The 22131-nt window shown below is 45.0% G+C and overlaps 1 protein-coding gene across 4 annotated transcripts in view; it reads left to right on the top strand.

Moving 5' to 3' along the window:
• Positions 1 to 22131, top strand: part of CAMTA1 (calmodulin binding transcription activator 1) — a 242353-nt gene that overhangs the window by 65608 nt on the left and 154614 nt on the right. For all 4 annotated transcript variants that reach the window (XM_050982727.1, XM_050982724.1, XM_030233537.2 and 1 more), the window contains one exon: positions 16980 to 17115. In XM_050982727.1, coding sequence (XP_050838684.1) covers positions 16980 to 17115 — 136 coding nt within the window. The remainder of the gene's footprint in view (positions 1 to 16979; positions 17116 to 22131) is intronic.

Genomic DNA, 22131 nt, shown 5'->3' with positions numbered 1-22131 from the left:
GGGCCCCAGGCAGTGGAAAAGCCTTGGCTGTGCTCAGAAGCTACAAGGTCAGTTTTCCATCTGGGAATGCAGTTCAGATGTGTTTCTGCCCCTTCCTGCTTCATGTCTTGGAAAGGACACAGAGGGATTGCTGGGGGGACCAGCTCTACTCCACAGTGAGAGCAGGATGGGTGCAGTCCCTGGAGTCTCTCCACCTCCTGTCCAGGTGCCCATTGCCCGGGAAGCACACCCTCTGCCTTACCTGTCCATCAGTCCAGCATAAGGAACATCCCCAATCTGGGATATCAGCAGCATTGTAAAGAAAAGTTAGGATCTTGCAGTATATTAATTCTGTATTAAATAATTAATAGTAAAATTAATTGAATTACCCCATTTTCAGGTAAAAAATAGGGTAATAAATATTCATAACTTACATTATTAAGGGAATTTCCATTTCCTATGTCGTTAAAGTGAGATTAGGTAAGGTTGAGTTTAAATGAAGATTGAAAACAATTGTGCTTTGGAATTAATTCACTGTGTTAGGCCATTACCTTGCGAGCCTTCTTTCCAGTGTGCTCTGTGTGAGGCTGTCCCACTGCATGGGTGGATGCTGCTGCCAGGATGTCCTGGCTGCTGGGAAATGAGACAGAGGCTCCCCATGAAGGAGAAGCTCATGGGAGCTGGAGGTTGTGGAAAAGCAACTGCCCAGAGCTGTGATTGGAGGCAAAAGTTCTGTCCTTTCCCCTGGTGCTTGTTGCAAATAAAAGTCCTCTCAAGACCTTGTTTAGACTTTCAAGGCACGTTTTAAAGGTCCTGCTCTCTCATATGGCTCATACTCTCCATAGGATCCAGGACCATTAACCTTGCCTGTGGGCAGTGCTGAAATTTGGGTTTTCTGCTCGTGCTGCTGGGAGCTCTGCTGGCATGTTTGGGGTCACATACGACCCATTTTCCTCTGTTGAAGGCAGTGTGTGTATGCTGTCAGCACTCCTGGCTCAGGATGCTGCTTGACATAATCCCTGCTAAATGTGGCACATCTCTCTTTACACTTTATAGATTTCATGACTCTCAACACTTTTTTCTCACTGCTTTCAGTATTTCCTTCTCTTTATTGTCCCTGCAGAGAATCAACAGTGCACAGATAGTTTTAAGAGCCCTTCGTTCATATAGATTTTTAGCTGCTGTGGTCCAGGGGTGTTGAGACACCAATAATGAATTCTTTTAACAGCTCACCATGTTGATTGCAAAGTGACCTAAGGGCAGAGTTGCTGGGAGCCATCCAGATGCCTGGCCTGACTCAGGCAATGGTCTTCAAGTATTCCTTCCAAATTCTTCCCATGGCAAATCCAGCCTGGTGTGTGCTGGTCCTCTGGGAGAATTGGTTTCCCTCTGTATTCAGCTGGCAGCTCAGAGGAGCTGTCACAACAGATGTCACTGGCCAACTTGGACAGTCAAGGCTAGAAGTCTATGTTTCTGTTGTGGATTCACCTGGCACAGAGGCTGAAGGTTGGCTCTTCCAGCCCACCAATGGCTCTGCAGCCCCTGTGCATGGTCACCAGCCTTGGGCTTTCCCACTTCTCAGAGGGGGATACCTGTCAGAGATGGTGGCTCCACAGCTGGTCCACACCCACAAACACCTGCCCCCACTGCCTGGCTTTGCAGGCACACAGGGCTGGGGTGTAAAGACTCCTTCTCCTCTTCATGTGGACTCATAAGAGTCCTTCAGCATTGCCCCTTGGAGGAGAAGAGAACTCTGGAAAACATGGAATAGTCCCAAAAAGCAGTTATCTGATAACAAAGCAGTGAAATCATTCAGCAAACCCATCTGCCTGCAGTAAGGCTTGGTAGATTTTTCTGTCAATGGGTATGCCCAAGGAAGACAATGGCTTTGGACAACAATGACATGGAGTATTTGGCAGGCTCTGACTGTTCTTGTTCCCGTGTGGGAGGATCTTAGGGTTGAGGAGGCTGCTTGGTGTATGTGAGCCTCCTGTACTGGGCCTGTGATTGGGGGTTCCCAGGCTGAGAGGCAGATCAGTGAGGAGCTGTCTCTGTCCTGGGTAGAACAAAGAAGAGGAAAGAGTGTGCTGGAAGAGCTGTTGGGCTGGGCTTCTGATGGTCACACCCAGACCTGGCAGACAATTCCATATTGTCCAGCATTCTGTGTTTCCTATTGAAGGGGGCTGTGAAGGACAGGGCTTGATGGCTATTGTGGAACCACCTTGGACCTGCCCTTTCCTGGGTCATATGTGCAGGCTGCAGAGTGGCAGAAGACCTACTGTTTGTTCTTTAGGCTGTTCTAAATGGCAACAAAATGAGGCTTTGTCGCATTTTAAAGATTTTTACAACTTAATTTATATTCTCATATGGCACTGAAGAACCTTCTTTTGTCCAGGAGGTAAGATATGCAAAAATAACCTTTAAGTTGCTCCTAATTGACCCTTAATGATATTCTCTTGTTTCTTCCAATACATTCCCTACGTCAAAAACACCATCCAGCAACTGCTTGTTGCATCTTAATGGCTGCAAATAGCAACTGATGAAAAATACACAATTTATTTGGGATCTTTATTTATGGACAAAGATTTTTCCATCCAGGAAACCTGGCCCTGAGCTTGGAGTGCAGGGCTGAAGCAAGGCATCATGACCATCTTGGGCTGGCAGGGATTGGGCCCCCTGAGCCCAGGGCAGAGGGTGCCCTGTGCCAGGGGGTTGATGCTTTGATTTCATGATGGGGCCAGTGTCTTATATGACATGCACAGTGTTATTTAAGTTGCCCATTGGAATGTTAGCTGGTAACATGGAACTGGGGGGAGGATGTTTGTGCCTGTGTATGCAGAGCAGCTGGAAGCATCCCAGAGGATCTGCTGCTCAGCCTGGAGAGGACAGACTGGTTTGTGTTGTGGTTGTTGAAAGATGAGGAGATGCCTGCAGACATTGAGGTTTTCCTTGTGGTGCTGAATAAGTGTGTGTAGGCAGTGAGCAGGCTTTGCTTTTGCTGTGGTGTGAGGAGTAATTGCTTGGCAGGCACAGGTGCTGTAGGTGTGCATTGACATTGTAGTGAAACACTGGACAAGTGTGTGATTCTGCTCAGCCCAAATGTGGAGCAGTTGGTGGGTGAGCAATAATGAAGCTGAGAGCAGTGATACAGGTGTTCAGGTTTGAATTTTTCTTCTTTTTCTTCCTAGTCCTGAAAACACAGATTCACAACAATCTGGCAAAGATTCTCCTCAAGTTACACTTGGTTGGCGTTCTTGCTATGCGCAGTGTAACAATACTTTAATATAATTAAATTTTAAATTCCGTGTAGAATCTGGTGGGTAGGCAGATGTACCGGTATGTTAAACTTTATGTCACTTAAAAATGGTTCTCAAGTACATCAGAGGGAGCCCAGCCAGCTGTAAAATGATCTGCTTTATGACGCTGCTTCACAGCTTTGGTGTCTGTGTTTTAATTACAGATGTACCTAAAGTCTCACACCCTTGGATAACTCTGATGGGCCGTTTTGTTTCCTGTAAGTTACTGACAGGATGTAAAGTGACATGAGGGAAGGTGCTGCTGGGGTTTTCCAGAGCTGCTTTTGTGAGAGAGTTGAGTTTCTGACTCGTGCTGCAGCAGCTTTGTTTGCTGTAAACAGACAGTGCAGTCTCCTGCCCGGGGCTGCTGCACCTGAAGTGGCATCACCAGGATGTCAAGTGGTAAAAGGGGTTTTAGGAGCCTCTTTGCAGCTCTGGACAGCTGGGTGTGTGTTGGGACTGGTGTGAGGAGTGGCTTTGTGGCTACAGGCAGGTGGGCACGTGTCAGGACTGGTGTCAGGGTGGGTGAGCATCTTCCCCTCTGCAGCCCCTCTGCCTCCCTGGCTTGTCCCCAGCACCAACACCCACCACCTACCCACCAGTTGAGATGAGCTTTGCCCATGTTTGCTCTGCAGTAAGTGGAGGCAGTGGCTGGGCTCAGTGCAGGATGAAGATTTCCAGTGCTGTGAAGTGGTAATCTTGTTGCTTGGCAGGCAGAAACCATTAATGGTGCTGTTTCTGGAAATAAAGAAGTGGCCTCGTCCGGAGGCATCCCACGTGGTGATTTGCCGAGTTGTGCAGCATGATTTATGCCTAGCCGTGGGATTATTGTTTGCTATTGATTCTGAGGGAGATGAAGCATCAGTAAAAGCCCATCAGAAGCCTCCCAGTGGAATGTGAGAGCTGGAAGCTTTCCTGACAGAAATCCTGTTGCCTCTTTGGTGGTGGCTTAAAACCCTCTGCCCAGCCAATCTCCAAGCATCATCTTGCAGTCCTTTCTCCTTTCAGCATTGCCTGTCTCTGTCCAGTGATGATGTACTTGGTGCTGCAGGGAGGTGTTGAGCTGAGAGGTACTGGTGGATCCCTTAGGTATCCTCTGGCACCCTCTGCTCTGCTTCCAGCTGACAGTAGCCATGTCACTCCCTGTCCTTTGTCAGAGCACGTGTGATTCCTGTTGCCATCAGTGAGAGTGAATTGCGCCCATAGTATTATTCCTGTATTTATTTTGTAAATGTCAAGGATAAACTGAATTAAGATAAATAAGGCTGTTCCATTTCACTGTTCAATTTACAAAATTTTGATGAGACCAATAACATCTATCCTGGTTCCATCTTTTGGCCAGCTGAAGGTGGCTGTGGGTCTGACAGCTCTGCTCCACCTGTTCCCCAGCAATGTTTACAGACAGGGGATGTACAAGTGAGGCATTAAGCCATTTGGTTCTGCTTCTGCTCTGTCTGACTCTAGTAGAGGAGCTGAGAGGATGATGTGGCTGACAGAGCTCCACCCTCACAACTGGAATTGTTGTGTTGCCTTAAGTGCTGTTGTAAAAGGCGAGTGGTGGGTGAACACATTGCTGTGGGTTGCAGCAATGCAGCTGGGTGGAAGTAAAGCCTTAATGGAGTGTTCCTTATCTGCAGCCTTCCCTTCTCCTGCTGGTCCTGGAAAGGAGAACTGAGGTCTCCTGGTTTCCTCAGGAGAACCTGGACACCAGCGCTCATTATGAAGAGTCAGGTTATGGGTGCATTCCTCTCCTTGGATGTGGGTCTGAGGACCACAGCAGCATATGGAGCATCCCTATTGTCACTCTGTGCCCTCTGGAAGGTGACCATTTATTTCTCATCAGTCGAGCCTCTTGCACAGCAAATGGGTCATGCAGGGGAGATCTTCTTGCTGGATAAGCAATTAGGTAAAATAAACTACTCAGAGGACAAATTATGCAGGACTCTTGCCCCGTAACAAATGAATTAATTGACTTTGGTATTTGTGGGATGTTCCCACTATTTTATTTAATTCTCTCTGGCTGAAGGGCTCCTGTGTTTCCCCCTGGTCTTATGCTGCTGCAGTGAGTAAACAGGGTATTAGGGGTTGATTTACACAGTTGCAAGCAAAGGAAGCAAAGGGATAATTGTGGGAACCTTTCCACATTTCCTTAAGAGAGACAAAACCTCTTTTAGCAGAATGTCCAAGAGTCTCTGTTTGACCTGTTTCTCTGGGGTGCCATCAGTTCTCTCTGCAGCCTCACAAAGGTCATTCACAGCAGCATGGCAGCGCAGCATGGGCTGGAATCATGACCTGCACACAATTGCAAGGGCTTTGGAAGCACCAGCACCAGTGGGGCTGCTCCTGGAAGCACAGTACAGTCAGGAGCTGAAGTGGGCTGTTGCAGGCCTGGGGCTGTGTCTCTGTGGCAGTAAGTTGTTTTGAAGGCTTTGTCTGGATCTTTGGAAGCAGTGGGTGCTGTAGCAGTGTTATCTGGGATATCACCTAGAGCAGCACTGCAGGAGGATTACAGGTCCTGGCCCTAGGCTGGGCTGGTAACCCATGAAACCATTGGGCCAAGTTTCTTGGTTTATTTACAGTAATAATATTAAAGCTCTGATACAAATCTTTGTGTAACAGGATTTGTCAACAACTAAGAAACTATGACACTGTTGCAACAGTTGCCAAGAAAATACCCCACATGTAAGGTGACATTGGGTTCACCAAATAGTGCCCAATCCCAACTCCCAGTGCCAAGGTGGAACATGGCACTTCCACTGTTCAGCTACTTAATTCCACTTTGCAGTATTCAGGCAGATGCCTCAGGCCAGGGATGATAACACTGGTGGTGACGTGGCGTGGGGATCTGTCTCCCTGCTCAATGGCATTTGTGATCCCAGACAGCTTTAGAGGACCCAACCAGTGCTAAATTGTGCTGCAAACTTTTTTTGATAAACTGTAGCCTTTGAGAACAGTGCTAGCCAAGAGCAGGGCAGTATTTTGTGCTCTGCTTTAAATTTAGGATATGAAAGATTTAGAGGATTTTATAATCGCAGCTTTGTGTGCTTTCTCTGCCTCCTCTTCTCCCACTGGTTTTACTCTCAGGCTTTTCTAACTTCTTCTCATGTCTGGTTTCTTTTCCTCTTCAATCCTTGCTCTCATCTCCTCAACTCCTTAAATTTATAAAAAAGTCACTTCTTATCCTGCACAGATCCCAGATCTGGAGGGACTGTTATATTTATTACAGTTTCCTCTGGTCTGCCCACCTGCCTTTACCAAAAATCCCTGGTATTGGCTGAGGTAGTATTTGGTCACAGCCAGAGGCAGTGCAGAGGGTAAACCAACCCAATCAGGTGATGTGTGAACACAGTGCCAGTGTTGTAGTTTTGATGTGCCAGAGTGGGCAGTGGTTAGAGAGGGGTTCTGCCCTTAGGAAGGACATGAGGGCAGTCTAGGTAAGGTATGAAAAGGATCAAATGAGTAGGGTTTGGGTTTTTTTCTTCAGATTATGTAGTTCATAGGGGAGCTAACATTTAATCCAAGTTTCTTGCCGATATTAAAAATTTGGTGAAGTGTTGAGTTTGTGAGGGTCCCCAGGACGAGGTGAGAGATGAGAATCTGACACCATGTTCTCAGAAGGTTGATTTATTGTTTTATGATACTTATATTACAATATATTAAAGAATGCTATACTAAAATGATACTAAGGAAAGGATACAGACAGAAAGCTTAACAAGAATGATAATAAAAACTTGTGACTGATTCCTCAGAGTCCAACACAGCTGAGAGTGATTGGTCATTAAGTAAAAACAATGCACCTGAAACCAATCAAAGATGCACCTGTTGGTAAACGATCTCCAGACCACATTCCAAAGCAGCAAACACAGGAGAAGCAATCAGATAATTACTGTTTTTTTTCTTTTCTGAGGCTTCTCAGCTTCCCAGGAGAAGAAATCCTGGTGAAGGGATTTTTCAGAAAATAAGATGGTGACAGTGAAGTTCTGGAAAGTGGAAGTCTTGCATGGCATTAGCACAATTGCAGCATCTGACTCGTTGCAGGGACTAGATGAGTCTCCACTTGGCACCTGAACAAGTATGTTTCAAACATGCCAAGGATTTGACAGTTGCATAAGATCACAAGTGGTGGGAGGGAGGTGAGAGGAAAGCTGTGGAGGCCGTGCTTGGATTCAGGCAGCCTGGGGAGAGGCCGGGATTCCCGGCACGGTGCTGGCAGGGCGTTCTGTGGGAAGCATCAGTGTCCATCAGGGAATGCTTCATGTCCTGGGATTTGGTTTGGGGGGAGCTGAGTGCTGGGCCTGCTTCAGTACCGTGTTCCCATCTTGTGCTTCTCCTGTGGCAGCTGAGCTGAAATGTCCTTGTGAGAACATTGTCCTTGGATTTAAGCTAATCAGAAAAGGTCGTGCCTTCCCTGCACCAGTGTGTAGGAAGCAGTCACCCCTTGGCTGTTCTCTGTCAACTGAGCTAAGAAAATAACAGAGGTAAGAGGAAAAGGAGGGTTTTGATCAAAGGCAGTTGGGCAAACTTTGACCCAGTGATGCTGGGTGCTGTGCTGGGTTTGGGGACAGTGACTGTGGCTTTATGGCGGGGTGACACAAGGTTTAAAAGAGCAATTCATGCTGAATTGTAGGGTCACAAATTAGGGCATGATAAAAAAAGGATTGGCTGTTGACAAGAGTTGGTTTAGGCTAAATTAATCTGAAAATGTGTAATTTCATCTGAACTAAAAATACTGGAATGTAATTAAATTCCAAAGTAGGATGAGCTGAGAGGGTGTAAGAAAAGATAAGCATCAGAATAAGACAATAATTGAGTTTGTATTGTAAACACATTCCTGTAGGAATTTGGGATTTTTAAGCTGCTTCATTAGAAATTTTAAGTCGAGAGTACTTAACAGCTTGGGAATGTTTTGGAGAAGTAGTTGACTACTTTTATATTTGTCTGTGTCCTTTGTTTGCAGGATTTTATATATTTGGGGTTAATTCTCTCTTATCACCTACTAGTTTATTAATAAGTTTGAAGGGGAATAAGGCTTAAAATTAGAAAATGTGTATTTCCATGTGAAGCTGATTGTTTTGTGGACTCATGTTTTTCATCTCATTTTCCCTAAAAATGGAATCTTTAATATATACAATTGATAAATTAGGTTAGTACCATAAAACCACTGGTAATTGTGAAGTGCCTCACATGAAATATTGAAGCAAATATGTTGTCTTTGTTCTGTGCACAAGTTACTTGCTCAGTCCATCATGTAGGAACGAGCCAGGTCAGGTCATGCTGTGCCGTTCTCCTGTCACTCATGGCAGTTGAGGAGCCAGTGTGTGAAGCGGAGCTCATGGCTAGGATGAGTGGGGTATCATCTCAACAGATCAGTGAACACTGATTTGAACACTAATCAGCACAATACCTGCTAGTCAGGCTGTTTGAAAACCACTACAATTGATGGCTTGAGACTCCTTTCTCTGTGCCAGCACCTGTGCAGCGAGTGCTGGATGGGGGATGGAAAAAATGGGTGTGCAGCCATGCTCTCAGCTTGATCCAGGCCCCAAACACTGTGGGGAAGGGAGGTGATGAATGGAATTTAGTTTATCTTTGGTGATACTGCACAGCCTGCTCAGCACCAGCACCTTATGGAGTTGTGTAGTTTTTTGCAAAAAAGTTTTTTGCAGGAAAAATGCAGACAGGTTTTCTTCTTATTGACTAAAAAATACCCTTAATTCTGAAAAATTACTTTGTGGATCTTCATATTTCACAGACTATAACTAGATTACTACCTTTTACTGGAATACTTTGTGTTAATGAAGACCGATTAGAATTACATAATAGATTTCCTCTAAAGAAGGCATTATGTGGTTATTTTTTACTGTCTGGCATTCTAGTTAATTGCCTTGTCATCATTAATTGATGGGACTAAATTGATATAAATAAACAGATTATATTTGTGAGGTTCATTTGAAAGAGAGGAAGGGCTGAGAACAGGCTGCTGCAGGGCATTCCAGCATGTGCCTTGTCAGTGCCTGTTGGAGAGAGCTCAGGCTTGGTCAGTACCACCACTTGTGAGCCCATTTGGAGGATGCACAGTGAGCTCTGCCCTCCTTCTCTGGGAGTGCTCACTTTGCCTGGACAGGGCTGGGGTTGCTTGTGTTGCCCCATCTTAAAGCTGACCTCAACAGCTGGCTCAGTCCTAAGCTTCAACGCTACAAAGAGCTGATAGTCCTGGCTGTGGGCTTAGGACAGGCATCCCAATCAGCCCAGCTTCTGTCTGGGACAGTTTGAGCATCTCTGGTTTCCAAGTTAATCCAGATTTATGTATATAGTTGCTATTAATCAGGAATCAATGAAGTCCCAGCAATCGATGGAGTCCAAGGCAAATCAGCATTTTTAATTGAATTGCAATATTGCAGATGATGCTTCTGCCCAGACAGAGTGAGCTGGTGGTGGCTGTGGAGCAGCAGTGTCCCCTCTCCAGCCCTTTCCATAGTGCTCTGCCCATCTTCTGCTGGGCCTGGCTGTGCTCATGGGGGACAGATGTGTTATTGGACCACAGCTGGGCAGTTGTTCCCTCCCACACCAGCATCACCAGTTCCTCCAGTCTTTGCTGTTTGCAGTGTTAGAAGTTCATCAGCTGTTGAACAGCATTTATGATTTGGAGTGGTTCTCAATTTAAATTCATAATTATTTATTATTATTCAATTTTCAAATATTTACAGATTTTTGTAGTGTCTCAAGTCATGAGTCAAGCTGCAAGCTGCTAGCAGAGGGAGAACCCTTTTTCTTCCTCAGACCTCTGCTCTCCTCCCAACCCCAGTGAGATTTTTCCCAATTACCAGCAAAGCCCATGTGGCTCCCACCAGCCTCAGTGCTGGGGAGGTGACACCTGCCAGAGCCCAAGGACATGGTTCAGGTGCATCATGGCAAATTTCCCTGGTATTTGGTGTTTTGGACAAAACCCACTTTGACACAGTCATGGAAACCTTGTTAGCCTCGAGCTGGTGTTGGTACAAGTGGGGAAATTGAACAGGAAGAAAGTTAACTGAATAAATAGAATTTTTCTTCCATTTTCTTCCTTCCCCATAAGAATGCAGCAGTGTTTGTTGCTGCTGCACTGGGAAGTGACCAGATTTAGAGCTGAAGTACCACCCTCAGGAGGAGGCCATCTCCAAATAAGTCTTTTAAAAGTTAATTGGAGCCCTTGGTCCTCACTGTAACAATCTGTGTCCATGAAGAGAGCAATTGATAAGGCAGAACGGCTGCTGACACCTGGGGGCTGGAGCCCTTTGGTCTGTGTGAGCACAGAGAGGGAACGGGGCTCTCCTCGGTGCACCAGTGGAGATGGTGGTGATTAATCTGAAAATAGTTTCAAGCATTCATGAATTGTTGGAATTAATTCCCAATAAATCAAATGGTAGCCCCATGGGAGTAGGGAAGAGAAATAAATGAGGGCTAAAGAAATTGATAAAAATCCTTGAGCAATAAAGAGATGAATGCCAGTTCTTTTAAAATTATATTTAAATGAACAAAGTTGATTTAACTGGCTTTTTTCATACCTTGTACTAAGATTTAGTTCTACAGCATGACATTATATCAAGAAATAATTTGCAGAAAGACTTTTTAGCATTTCATGTGCATTCCACTTAATGACAATTTTAATATTCTGTCTTTGGTCCTACATCGTTACGGGGAGGCTTCAACTGCTCCGTGTGCTGAGGAGTTCATAAAGATTGTTTCTAATTTTTTTTTTCAAGTCTGTTACAAAGTTCAGAGTGATCAACATGTGAATTATCATGTTGCTGAGTAAAATGTGGGGAAAACTATTGTTAACTGCTTGAACTAAATATGCAGCTTTGGGACAGTGCTGTTTCTGGAAGTATCTTCCTGCCTAGGGAGCTCCAGACAAGGTGCTGAACTGAACTATGTCACTGAGAGAGCAGAGCTCACCCACCTGGTTGGGTAAATAACATACCTATTTAATTTGAACCTGTTTTTTGGTGTGGTTTTTTTTGTTGTTGTTGTTGTTGTTGGTTTTTTTTTTTTAATTGGCTCTCAAAGGAGAATTGTAATGATGGAATTCATCAGGCTGAGTAGCCATGATAGGCAGAAGTGCTGTGTGAGTCTTTTGTGGAGTTCACACTTAGGGGCCAGCTGCAATACACTTAAATGGCAGCAGAGTAAGTGGCTACTGAGAATCAGATCAGTTGTATCACGCTTATAAGTGCTGGCAGCACTGTTACCTGTTTTCTAATGTTTCAAGAGCAAGGACACAAAGCAAAGACAATAATTTCTGACCTATTAGTGAGTACAGGTCTTAGCACAGAAGGAGTGGTGCTGGTCAGAATTGTTGTTATACTGAGGTGCCTGGAGCTGCCCCGTTGCTCTTGGCCTCTGCAGCCTGACAGGGACATGGGCAAGGCTCTGCCTCCCCATCACTCTCAGCTGAAGGTGCTGTGCTTGGCACCTGCCTGCATTGTGCTGCAGGGACATCACTGCTGGCAGGATGATTGGGTCCTGCCTCTGTCAGCAGAGCCCCAGATGTTCTAGGGATTCACTTCTGTACCTGCCTGCATTGTGCTGCAGGGACATCACTGCTGGCAGGATGGTCAGGTCCTGCCTCTGTCAGCAGAGCCCCAGATGTTCTTTGGATTCACTTCTGTACCAATGCACCATGCAAACAGAATATCTTGACGATGTGGTTTTTTGGCACCAGCATCCTGATCACTCCTTAAGTTGCTCCAAGGAGCTGCTTTTGGGGTAGGACTTGTCCATGAGTATCCCAGCCTTCAGCAAGGAGATGCCCAGCAGCTGAGTAGTGGTCTGCAGCTTGTGTTTCAGCCATCAGAATTTATCCTGATCTTGGAAGGGCTTTCCTTGGCAGCCCCTGGCAGTTCTGAGCGAGGGCACAAAAGCCAACTTGGCACTGGCGTGGCTTGTTCGGTCCTGTTTGTTGGAGCCACAGGTAATTACTCCCATACTTAATGAATCACATTACTTTTATTGATGAACACAGAGGCTACATGCTGGAAAGAGGAGGTAAGGATTAAGTTTTATGGCCTACTGCTGCTATGAGAAGGAGCATCTAGACACCAATTAATGCCCCCTTGATGGGATTAGCCATTGCAGCTCTGGATAAAATTGCTACGTCTGAGACTTTCGACTTTAACTTCTTAAATATTGTAGATATGAAGAAAATTCACTTACATCTTAAATGGAAATGACATTTAATTCTAGATACAAAAAAACTTGCAGTCTATTTACATTTCCTTGTGATTTATACCTCCTACTACATGGATAAGAAGACTTATTTGAAGTCTTTATTTCATCCCTGTAGAGTTCAAAGATCAGAAAAATTTCAAACATATAATCTGTGATTCCTTCAGTTGCTGTGCCAATAATCCCAACTTGCAGTGTGTATAGTGGAGGTTGTAATGGCAGCAGCCTCTCCCCATGAGATGCCATGGCTTTCCAGTTATGGAGAAGTTTGAACATCTAAATAAATTTTTTGAGGGGCTTTTCTTTGGTTTTTGGTCCCACTGGTGCAGGCTGGGCACATGCTGGGGTTTCTTTTCTTTCAGGGCAAGTGTGAGTCATTGCCTGAGAGTCAAAGCCAAGCATTTATTTAGGAGGGGGGGAAAAAAGTGTTTGTCAAACAAATTTTTGTGTGATCTGCCAGTGTTACAGCTGTGGTGGACAAAATCCCCATAGTCTTGAAAACATTTGCCCATGTAAATATAATTTTAAAGCTTTTTGTCAGTATGGAAGGGATCTACCTGTTACAGCATCTTCCAGGTGCATCCCTGGGCTGGTGGGTGATGCCCTTGAGACAGGGGTTATGGCTCTGCCTTGGCCTTGAGTGCCTCCATCCTTACTGAGTCAGGGTGACCTCCTAAACCAGCAGTGAGTGTCCAGGTATCTGCATGGCCAAGGGCAGGTGAGATGTCAAGGGCTGCAACTGCTTGAGATTCCTCTTTCAGTTTTCCATTTGGGCTTTAATCTTCTGATAAGCCATGGGTGCAGTGGGGGGAAATGTCAAGGTAAATGAAGATTTCAAGAGCAGCATTCCTCAGGGGAGAAATAACTTCAGTCATCAGATATTTTTCTTGGGCAGAAACAAGAAATAAGAGATGAGGTGTTTCTGAGAGCATGATGTCAGTCCTGACTGACAGTCCCTGTCCATCACTGCTGCAGTGTGAGGACAGTGCAGAGCAGAAGGAAATAGATTGGTGTTGATCACCTGCAGTGTTTGCTAGCCCCAGAGCTCTGCCTGCTCTGCTGCATGGCAGGGCATTAGCTGAGTGGGAGGCACCTTGTCACACTCACTCTTGCCTCTTCTCCCCATTCCCACACTGGCCTGGATAAAGACAGGTTCAAGATATTTGCATTCCTATGGAAACGAGGACAAGGATTCTGTGCAATATTTTCTTGAAAGGCTGTCTCTTTTCATGTCTTCCTCCAGGACTCCAGCTTTTCCCAGCCAGTTTCTGCATCAGTAGGTTGCTCCTTTGGGAAAGCAGAAGTTAATTTCTCATTATTATCATGCATAGATGCAGAAGATGGAAGATAGTCCCCTCCTGTTGTCCCTTGGCTCCATGATAACTTTACAGCCAGAGAAAATATCATGCAAGTGAAAAATGGCATCATCCAGGCTGTTTGCAGGAGCCATCTCTCAGTGTGATGGGTGGCAGGGATGGAGGGGGGGTGTCACCCAGGCACTGGGAGCAGCTTCTGCTCGTGCCCTGGTGAGGTTCAGGCAGGGTCTGGTGTGTGGTACCTCTGCTTATGGCAGCTGTATTAAACATCCATATTTGTCCCTTAAATATCCTCCTTGAATTGGAACTGGAATAAATGCAGATGATACAATAAAAAATAACTCTTAGAGCCATGGCCCTTCTCAAGGAATGGTTCTGGCCGATTTTGCTCTGTTATCTCGAAAAAGAGACTCTTTTGGATTTGCAGTATTTGCAATTCCCTTTGGCACCCCCAGCTCCTGAGGCAGTAGAATGTAGTTTTCATTAACTGATATATCTGACATTTACCACATCTCGATGTGACAATTTAGAGGGAACTGGTTAAACTGAAAAGTATTTTTAATATTGCAGTAATGTGATTAAGGGGAAATCTCTGTCCTTCAGGCCAGAGGGACCTAAATTTGAGCACTAATGGAGTGACAGATGAAGCATCAGTTGACCAAAACATCCTAATCTTAACTTGCTTTCTGTTTATTCCCTCTTTGCATCCTGGTTCCTGTTAACAAGAAGATAAATAGGTTTAGATTCCTATAACCCAGGTGAGGGACTTAATCCAAAAGAAACAAAACCCGCTTAGAGCAGGACTTGGAGCCAGAGGTCAGTATGCACAGCTAAGTTGGGTGTCAGATGCAAAATGACCTCTCTGGAAAATCGTCCCTGGAAATTCCGTTTCCTCTGTTCCTCCCTCTCTTTGTCTTACTGAGGGAAATTCTGGTTTATCCACTGGCCTGGATTACTCCTGAGCACTGGCAGGAGCCCTGGGTCACCCCAGGCAACGAGCTCAGACCCACTGGCTGCAGGGGATGATTGTTCATGTTAAAAATAAGTAGGATAATAGAATTTAGGATCTTCTTCCTCACTGTAGCAGGAATAATTTGGGCAAAAGTAGCTCTTAGGCTGTTGTGGCAATTTGTGGGAGCCTTGGCAATAGATAGCAGGGTGAGAGGGAGGAAAGCATTCCAGATCTCATCAATACTTGAGACAAAAGGCTTTCTGCTTTGCAATTACTCTTCCTGTCCTTCCCTCTCCTTCCCTCAGGCCACAGGCAAGAAACCAAAATAGAGATTAGGCAGCTTTTAAATGCCACGGGCTCATAAAGGAGAGGAAATCCAGAGCCAATCAAGAATTGCAGCCTGCACTCAGGCTTGTGACTTTGTCCCTCTCATCTGCAAAGGGAAAAAGGAAATCCCCAAATTCTGTCTGAGTGGCAAAACCCCCAGAGATTTGGGCTGGAGTCACATCTGTCACATGCCCTGGGAATCCCCGGCAGGCTTCGCCTGCTGTGTCTTCCCACATGATCAGTTGGCTGCTCTGGGCTATGTCTGAATGCTGAGAGATGGATGAGCAGGGCAGAGCTTTCCTCTTTTCTTCCTTACAGTGGGTGAAATGCAGCAGCAGTGTAGATCAGGTTAAAATTGTGTCTCATCTCATGAAGTTATCTTTAAAAACCAGCTGCTTTCTGTGAGCCTTAAAGCAGCTCGATACGCTCTTATCAAAATCGAAAACCGCTCCAGAGATCCTTAAGAGATTTTGTTTCATTGGGCTCTATTTTCTATAAATCTCGTTAACTGCTTTGCCAGTGCCCTCTCACCGTGTTCCTTTTTCATTGCAGAAATCAACAAACCCTGTTCCAGCCCTGCAGAGCAGCAGTGAGGCTGCAGGGCTCAGCTCTGCCCTGCCTGTGCCCAGGTGGCACTGGGGGTGAGGGAAGCAGGATTTCCCTGGCATCAGGAGCCTCCAGCTCCTGTTTTGTGGAACACCCTGTGTGTGAGGGCAGGGGCAGCAGGCAGGAGCTCAGCTCTCTGGTTCTTCATTGCCTGCCCTGGGTGACTCGTCAGCCACGGACACAGCTCAAAGGTGCCTGGGGGATCTCTGGTGTTGTGAGAAGGGTTTAAGCTGCCACGTGCAGTGACTGGGGGTTTATAGAATAAACATTGAAATGAGATACATAATACCTCCCCTGAATGAATGCACTGTCTCCAGTGCTGTCAAACAGATCCCGTGGCTGTGCTGACACCCCAGTGTTTATTTTCAGGGTGAAGAGGAAGAAAGGAGGAGTAGCCTCCCCAAGCCCTTGGGTCCAGGCTGCTGGGACCTGGGAGATAGGAGGAGGTGTAGTTTGGGAGGATGGGGCTTGGGTTTGTGGCCACAAGCAATAAATATTTGTGTGTACGTGGAAAAAATTCTCACTGCCTCCCAGCTTGGAGGGTATTTGTTATTTCTTGGTGTTACAACAGACTTGCCTCAGTTGTGATTTGGCTTAGCAAACAGCAAAATCTCTCTACACCCAAACTACAGTGGTTCCTGTCTGCTGGGCCTCACCGTGCCTTTAAGGATATTTCCAATTGCCATCGTAGTTTTTAAGTGGAAAAAGTTTTCCTGTGTCTTTGAAGTTGAGCAGTAGCTCAGAAGGGAGCAGGTTACTCCCTGTCTAGCACTGATCTAAGCAGAGCAGTGAAACCAATGTATAAGCTTGTGCTTTTATCCTTCCCTTCTGTTTTGCTTGTTTGTTGTCATTTTAAGCCAACATCCATGTCCTGATGCAGCCTTAGAGGTGGTTGGAATCTCATTCTGCTGATGTGTTAGCAAGAGAGAGAAATTGTAATTAAATAACAATTCTTTTTTTTTCCCCCTAAATTTTCTTTCCTTCTAATTTTCAGCATGTAGCAGTCCAAATACATCCAATGAAGATGTTGGCTATTTTATCAGAATTCCTTTCTTTTTTTTCCTTTAACCTATCACTGGCACTTCCTGCATTAGGTACAAGATCTCACAGAGGAGTTTGCAGATTGCAGACATCACTTCAGCCAGGTAACAGCAGCAAAAGGGGAGCATTTATTTGACACCAAATCCTGACTGTTGCTGTTCTGTGGAGCCTTTTGCTAGTCTGTGGGACATTATTCCATACACACTTTCAGTCTGGTTTTGTTGCTTTATGTAACCCAAACCTGTTTCTTGCTTTTAGACCACAGAATGGTTCTATGATCCTGTACAACAGAAAGAAAGTGAAATACAGGAAAGATGGATATTGCTGGAAAAAAAGGAAAGATGGGAAGACCACCAGAGAGGATCACATGAAACTGAAGGTGCAAGGAGTGGAGGTAGGAGCATGGTGGGGGTGACTGTGGGCTGTGCTGGGCCAGGAAGTGATGGCTCCCCAAGACACCTCAACCCAACAAAGGGTTGGGATGTCCACACCTTTGGAAAACTACTCCTATTTGCTAACTTCCATCTGCTACCCCTGGCCTGGGTCTTAGTTGCTGGTTGGGGTAAAACCCCAATTCCCCCCACCCCCAGCAAATATGCTTGTTCTTTATTACTCCTGTGAGCAAACTGTGAGTACAGCTTCACCACCCACCTGTGTGGCTGCTGGCTGGGCTGTGTGACTGTAGAGTGTCTCCACACTGAGCATCTTCTGGTAAACTGTGGTTTTGTAACAAGCACTGCCCAAGGGCAACCCAGCACCTCAGGGTGGGCTGCACAGCACTCTGTAACTATGGTAGCTGGAATGGGTCCAATTTGATTCTCACAAATCTCAGCTAAGTTTTGGTAGCAATTGCTGTAATTTCTGTGTGCTGATGGAGTGTTGGTCTTGCAGTATGCAGGGGAAGAATTTCTGTTGAATTTGACTCAGAATCCATGTGTGTTTTGAGAGAACCTTTGCTCTGCTGATGGTATTCAGCCACTCAGACACATTCATGCAAGTGACTGCACCTGAGGCATTATTTCTAAATAAGCTTTCTGGAATAAGCTCGTTGGTTCTAAAATATGTCATTGTTTGACACCACTTTTCTTTCTTAACCTCCGTCTGCATGAGGAGAGAGCTGTTCTGATCACTCTGGTCACTTCTGATGTTAAAGATTTGCACAGGTGTGGATAACAAGTGCATTTATCCAAGTTTTATATTTATTAAATAGCAATTACTTGTTCTGGTAGCAGAAGCCCACCCGCAGAGCTGTGCCCAGCTCATTCCTAAGACAGCAGGACTATATTCCCAACACTGGATACCAAACTTGGGGCCAAAGTGGTCCAAGGCTGTTAAAATGTGTAATTGCAGCGTTCAGCTGTGTCAGTTTGGCCAAGGGGTGGGAGGCTGCCGGGTGTGTGTTTGTGTAGGCTGGGTTGATTTTACAGTTGACAGCCTGTGAGCCTGGCTGGTGTAATTGGGGTGTCCATGACAGGCAGAGCTTCACTTGTGTCTCCAGGCCTGTCTGGCAGCTGTCAGGCTGATGCTTTGCAAGGCATGAATCTCCCTCCTGTTGGGGTGACGGGCACCCTGCTCTCCCCACGTGGTGCTGGTGGCTGACACTCCCCCAGCATCCCCAAAGTCAGTGCCAGCAATGGGAAGGGAACAAGTGCCCAGAATTCATCTCGTGCTCCAGCTTCCTCCTAGCCCATTTGTCATTCTTACATTCTGTCTGCTCTAATGAGGTTTTGGGGTTTAAAATAGTATTAAATGGATTGCATTATATTACACCAGAGAGGCATAACTTTGTTCCATAATTTTTACATCCAATAACAATGTTTTATTATGACAAGCACAAAAAAAAAAAAAAGTCATCATCACAGAAATGGTGCCTTGTTTTTGTTTTGGGTTTTCAGAGTGTGATTTAATTAACTTCTGTAAACTTTCACAGTTCAGAACACCAGACCTGTGCTGTCCCTTTACCTGTAGCAAGGGATTGTTGACGACCTTTGGCTGCCACATAAGCACATAAGAAAATAAATGGGACTTTCTTGGGGTTATTCCAAAGCTGGAACTATCCAGCCCTTTAGTGCCCAACTGCATGGATGTGGTGGTGATTGTGTTTAGCTCAAAGAGCCCTGCACTGAACCCATTAATTTCTCTTTTACTGAAGTGTGTCTCCTGGAAAGTAGCAAATATGGGCACATCTGGAGCTGGAAGAAGTGCAGCTTTCAGGGATCCTCCTTGTGGCTGATCACATTCACCACTCAGGAAAATAAGTGTTAAACTATTTGCTTTGTGATTTGGATGTACTAGGATTTAGCCATTTATTCCTACATCCTTTTCCACCTTGAGAGCCCTTTAGTACTTGATTTTCTGTCTTCAAGAAGGTACTTGCACCCTCTCATCCACAGGCAGCACCTGGGTGGTCACTGCCAGTCTCTGTTCTGAACGGTGCAGAAGTTGTCTGTTCTCTTGACTTCCAGGTGTTTCTTGGGCAGAATGATGTAGTTTTAACCTTACTAATTAATTACTCAATCAGTACACCTTGCTACTTCACAGACAGCATTTTGAGTTTAGGTTTGTAATAACATTCTAAAAGGAAGCAATGTTCTCAACTTGGACACGTAGGCAGCAGATTTAAAATAACAAAAAAAAGGCTTTTTTCAAATTTGGAGTGATACTGTAGTTAGCCGCATTAGGGTTTAACAGGGCATGAAATAACTGTCTGCCTTGTGGCACTGCCAGATCATCTCAGCAACTCTTGCAGCCAGAAGATAAATAGGGATCATTGTTGCACTGATGGAAAAGTACTTGCAGAGCCGACAGCCAAGAGCATCAATAGCATCCAAACATTGGAAATGGCAGCTCAGAGGCAGAGAAGAGGAACATGCTGGCCTGTGAAACTACTGACCAGCCAGTTCTGAACAGGGGTTTGTATTAGAAGATTTAATAATTAATTCCTTCCTGAGTGTTGTCAATGTGATGGCTCCTTTGTCTTTCCAAGTTTTGGGTAAATAGAAAAATACATTTTTGAAACAAGAAGTCTGCATCCTGAGGGATGCTGATGTCTATCAGAACCCTCCAGAAGGATTTGGTGAGCATGGGTGAGACAGCTAAAGCAAATTTAGGACATAAATAAGGAATAAACTACTCTGACTCATTTAAATAAATATGGATTAGGAGGAATAAACTACTTAATCAAGTGGATGTTAAATGAACATGGCCTGAAATCCTCAAGCTGTTGCCTTGGTTAGCATTGCTGTACAGGAAGGGTTTGGGTATTACTTGGTTAATCTGATCACAGTCCTCTTAGAAAAGGCTGGATAAACCAGAAAGGAGAAGTTAATTTGGCCTTTCCCTTAATACACCTCTTTGTGCAATTCTTTGTGGAATCTCTGGTCTGTGATCCTTTTTAAAATTCTAATTAATTAGGATCCCTGGTGATGTGTTCCTAATCAATTCACATAATTAAAAATATTAACTAATAAATAATAGGAAGGGGAGTGTTGGAATAGCTTTGCCATGACTCTGGATGGTGCTGCTCTGCTTTTCAGACTCCTGACTCAGAGGATGCATTTCTGCCTTTTCTTGTGTGTGAACTTTTCCAGGAGGGTGTAACTGTGCCTTCATGTGAATTCGTAGTAAACTGCTGCCAAAATTAAAACAAGGTCATGTTTTTATAGTGAATTTCCCTCTTGTCATGTGTGTTTTGAAACGTTGACACTGATCAAGCTGCTCTTTATCCTGTGTTGAGGATATTTCAGTCTCTTCAAACCCCAGTGCCTGAGAAGTGGTTATGGAGAAGGGTTGTCCCAAGGCTGGGGCAGAGCTGTGTCCCTAGTCCCACTCCAAGCACCAGAGCTTCTGTATTTGAAATTTCTTCTAGATTGGGTGTTTGTTACCTTGGTACAATATGGTAATCTTTATGAATTCCTTAAAAAGAAAAAACAACCAAAAAGTAAAACTTGATTTCAGTCTTATTAAGAGAGAAACTCCCTTGTGGAGATGGAGATGCAAAGTATCAATTTTGTATGCAGGACTTGTATTTAATTAATATCATAACAGTCCCTTAACACTATTGCAGATTAGTCCATGAGGACAGGAATGAAAATTTTAGATTATTCAATTACTGCATAAACCCTGGGACATCACCATCAAAACTTCTCACAGGTTTTGTAGCATTTGGGTTTTGGCAGTGCTTGCCCTGGGTCACCAGAGAGGGGACAGTATCAGTGGCCTCTGCAGCCTGGGGCACTTGTGAAGGACCAGACTTTTGATTTTGCTAAATGACCAAATGGGCTCCTCTGCACTGTGCAAAATAGCCACCATGGAATACTGAACTGCAAAGTGCTTTTACATCTCTCTATTCCCTGCTATTGTGGGTGAAATCTGCTCAGTTGTGATGGGAGGGTGGGAGGTGGAGGTGGCACATTGGAGCAGCCCTAATCTGGAGAGGGATTCCTTGGGCAGCCTGAGCCAACTCCCTGCAATTCCCTTTAATTTACATGGGCTTTGCTCTCCCTCAGAGGTGAGCTGTGTAGTTTGCAAACTAATTAGGATCACATTGTTCACTCAGTCTGCTTAATGCATTTCAAAGAAATACTGTGGAATGGCTTTGGAGGAGAAAGGAGAGTTTAATGTGAGAGGCTTTCTGGAAATATGACACACATGTGTGCATACATGAACACAAACAAGTGGCCCTGAACAAGGGAGAAACTGCTCACAAGGAGGGGCACTTTTCTGTTCTTCATCATTGCTGCAAATATCATTGTCCTCACACCTCTCCTGAGATTTCACTGATCCCCTTTATAACCAGCCTCTCCATTTAGCCCCTGTAGCTCATTAGGAATCAACAGAATCTCCCCACCTTTGCTGGGGCACACTCACCTTTGCTGGGGCACACTCACCTTTGCAGTGTGCACCTCTCCACAGTGGGCACCACAGGCAGATGCTTGTGCAGAAATCTGGAGGTGTTGACTGCTCATGAGCTGTGGTTGGAATTTATTCCTGTTCCAGCTGGTGTTTATGGCACCTGGAATACAGGGTTGTGATGGCATCTTAATGATTCCTGAGTTGGAGGCAGTCCTGGGAAATGGGAGCATTGTTTTGCCATTTCTGAAGGGGAGTATGGATTATTGTTAAATCCAGAATGGATCTCCTGGGAGTCTCTTCAGAAGGGAACATACATATCAATAATCCTTTTGTATATCAGGGCCCTGATGTATTCTCCTGCAGTAACATAAAGTCACAGCAAATTCTCTTGAGTTTTGGCTTCTTTACCTAATGCCCTGTACATGTCCAGAAGATTTTTTTCTTCATAAGACCCATGACATTCCTAATCCTTTAATTGTCATGGTTTATTTAACTTCATCAGTAGAACTTTTCCTAGTATCTGGGTGTCTCAGGATGAAAATTCAGCTGAGATCAG

The sequence above is a fragment of the Serinus canaria genome, chromosome 21 (genome assembly GCF_022539315.1).
Source record: "Serinus canaria isolate serCan28SL12 chromosome 21, serCan2020, whole genome shotgun sequence".
Classification (NCBI taxonomy): Eukaryota; Metazoa; Chordata; class Aves; order Passeriformes; family Fringillidae; genus Serinus; species Serinus canaria.
The sequence above is the reverse complement of the archived record's forward strand: the minus strand, read 5'-3'. Positions and strand labels throughout refer to the sequence as shown.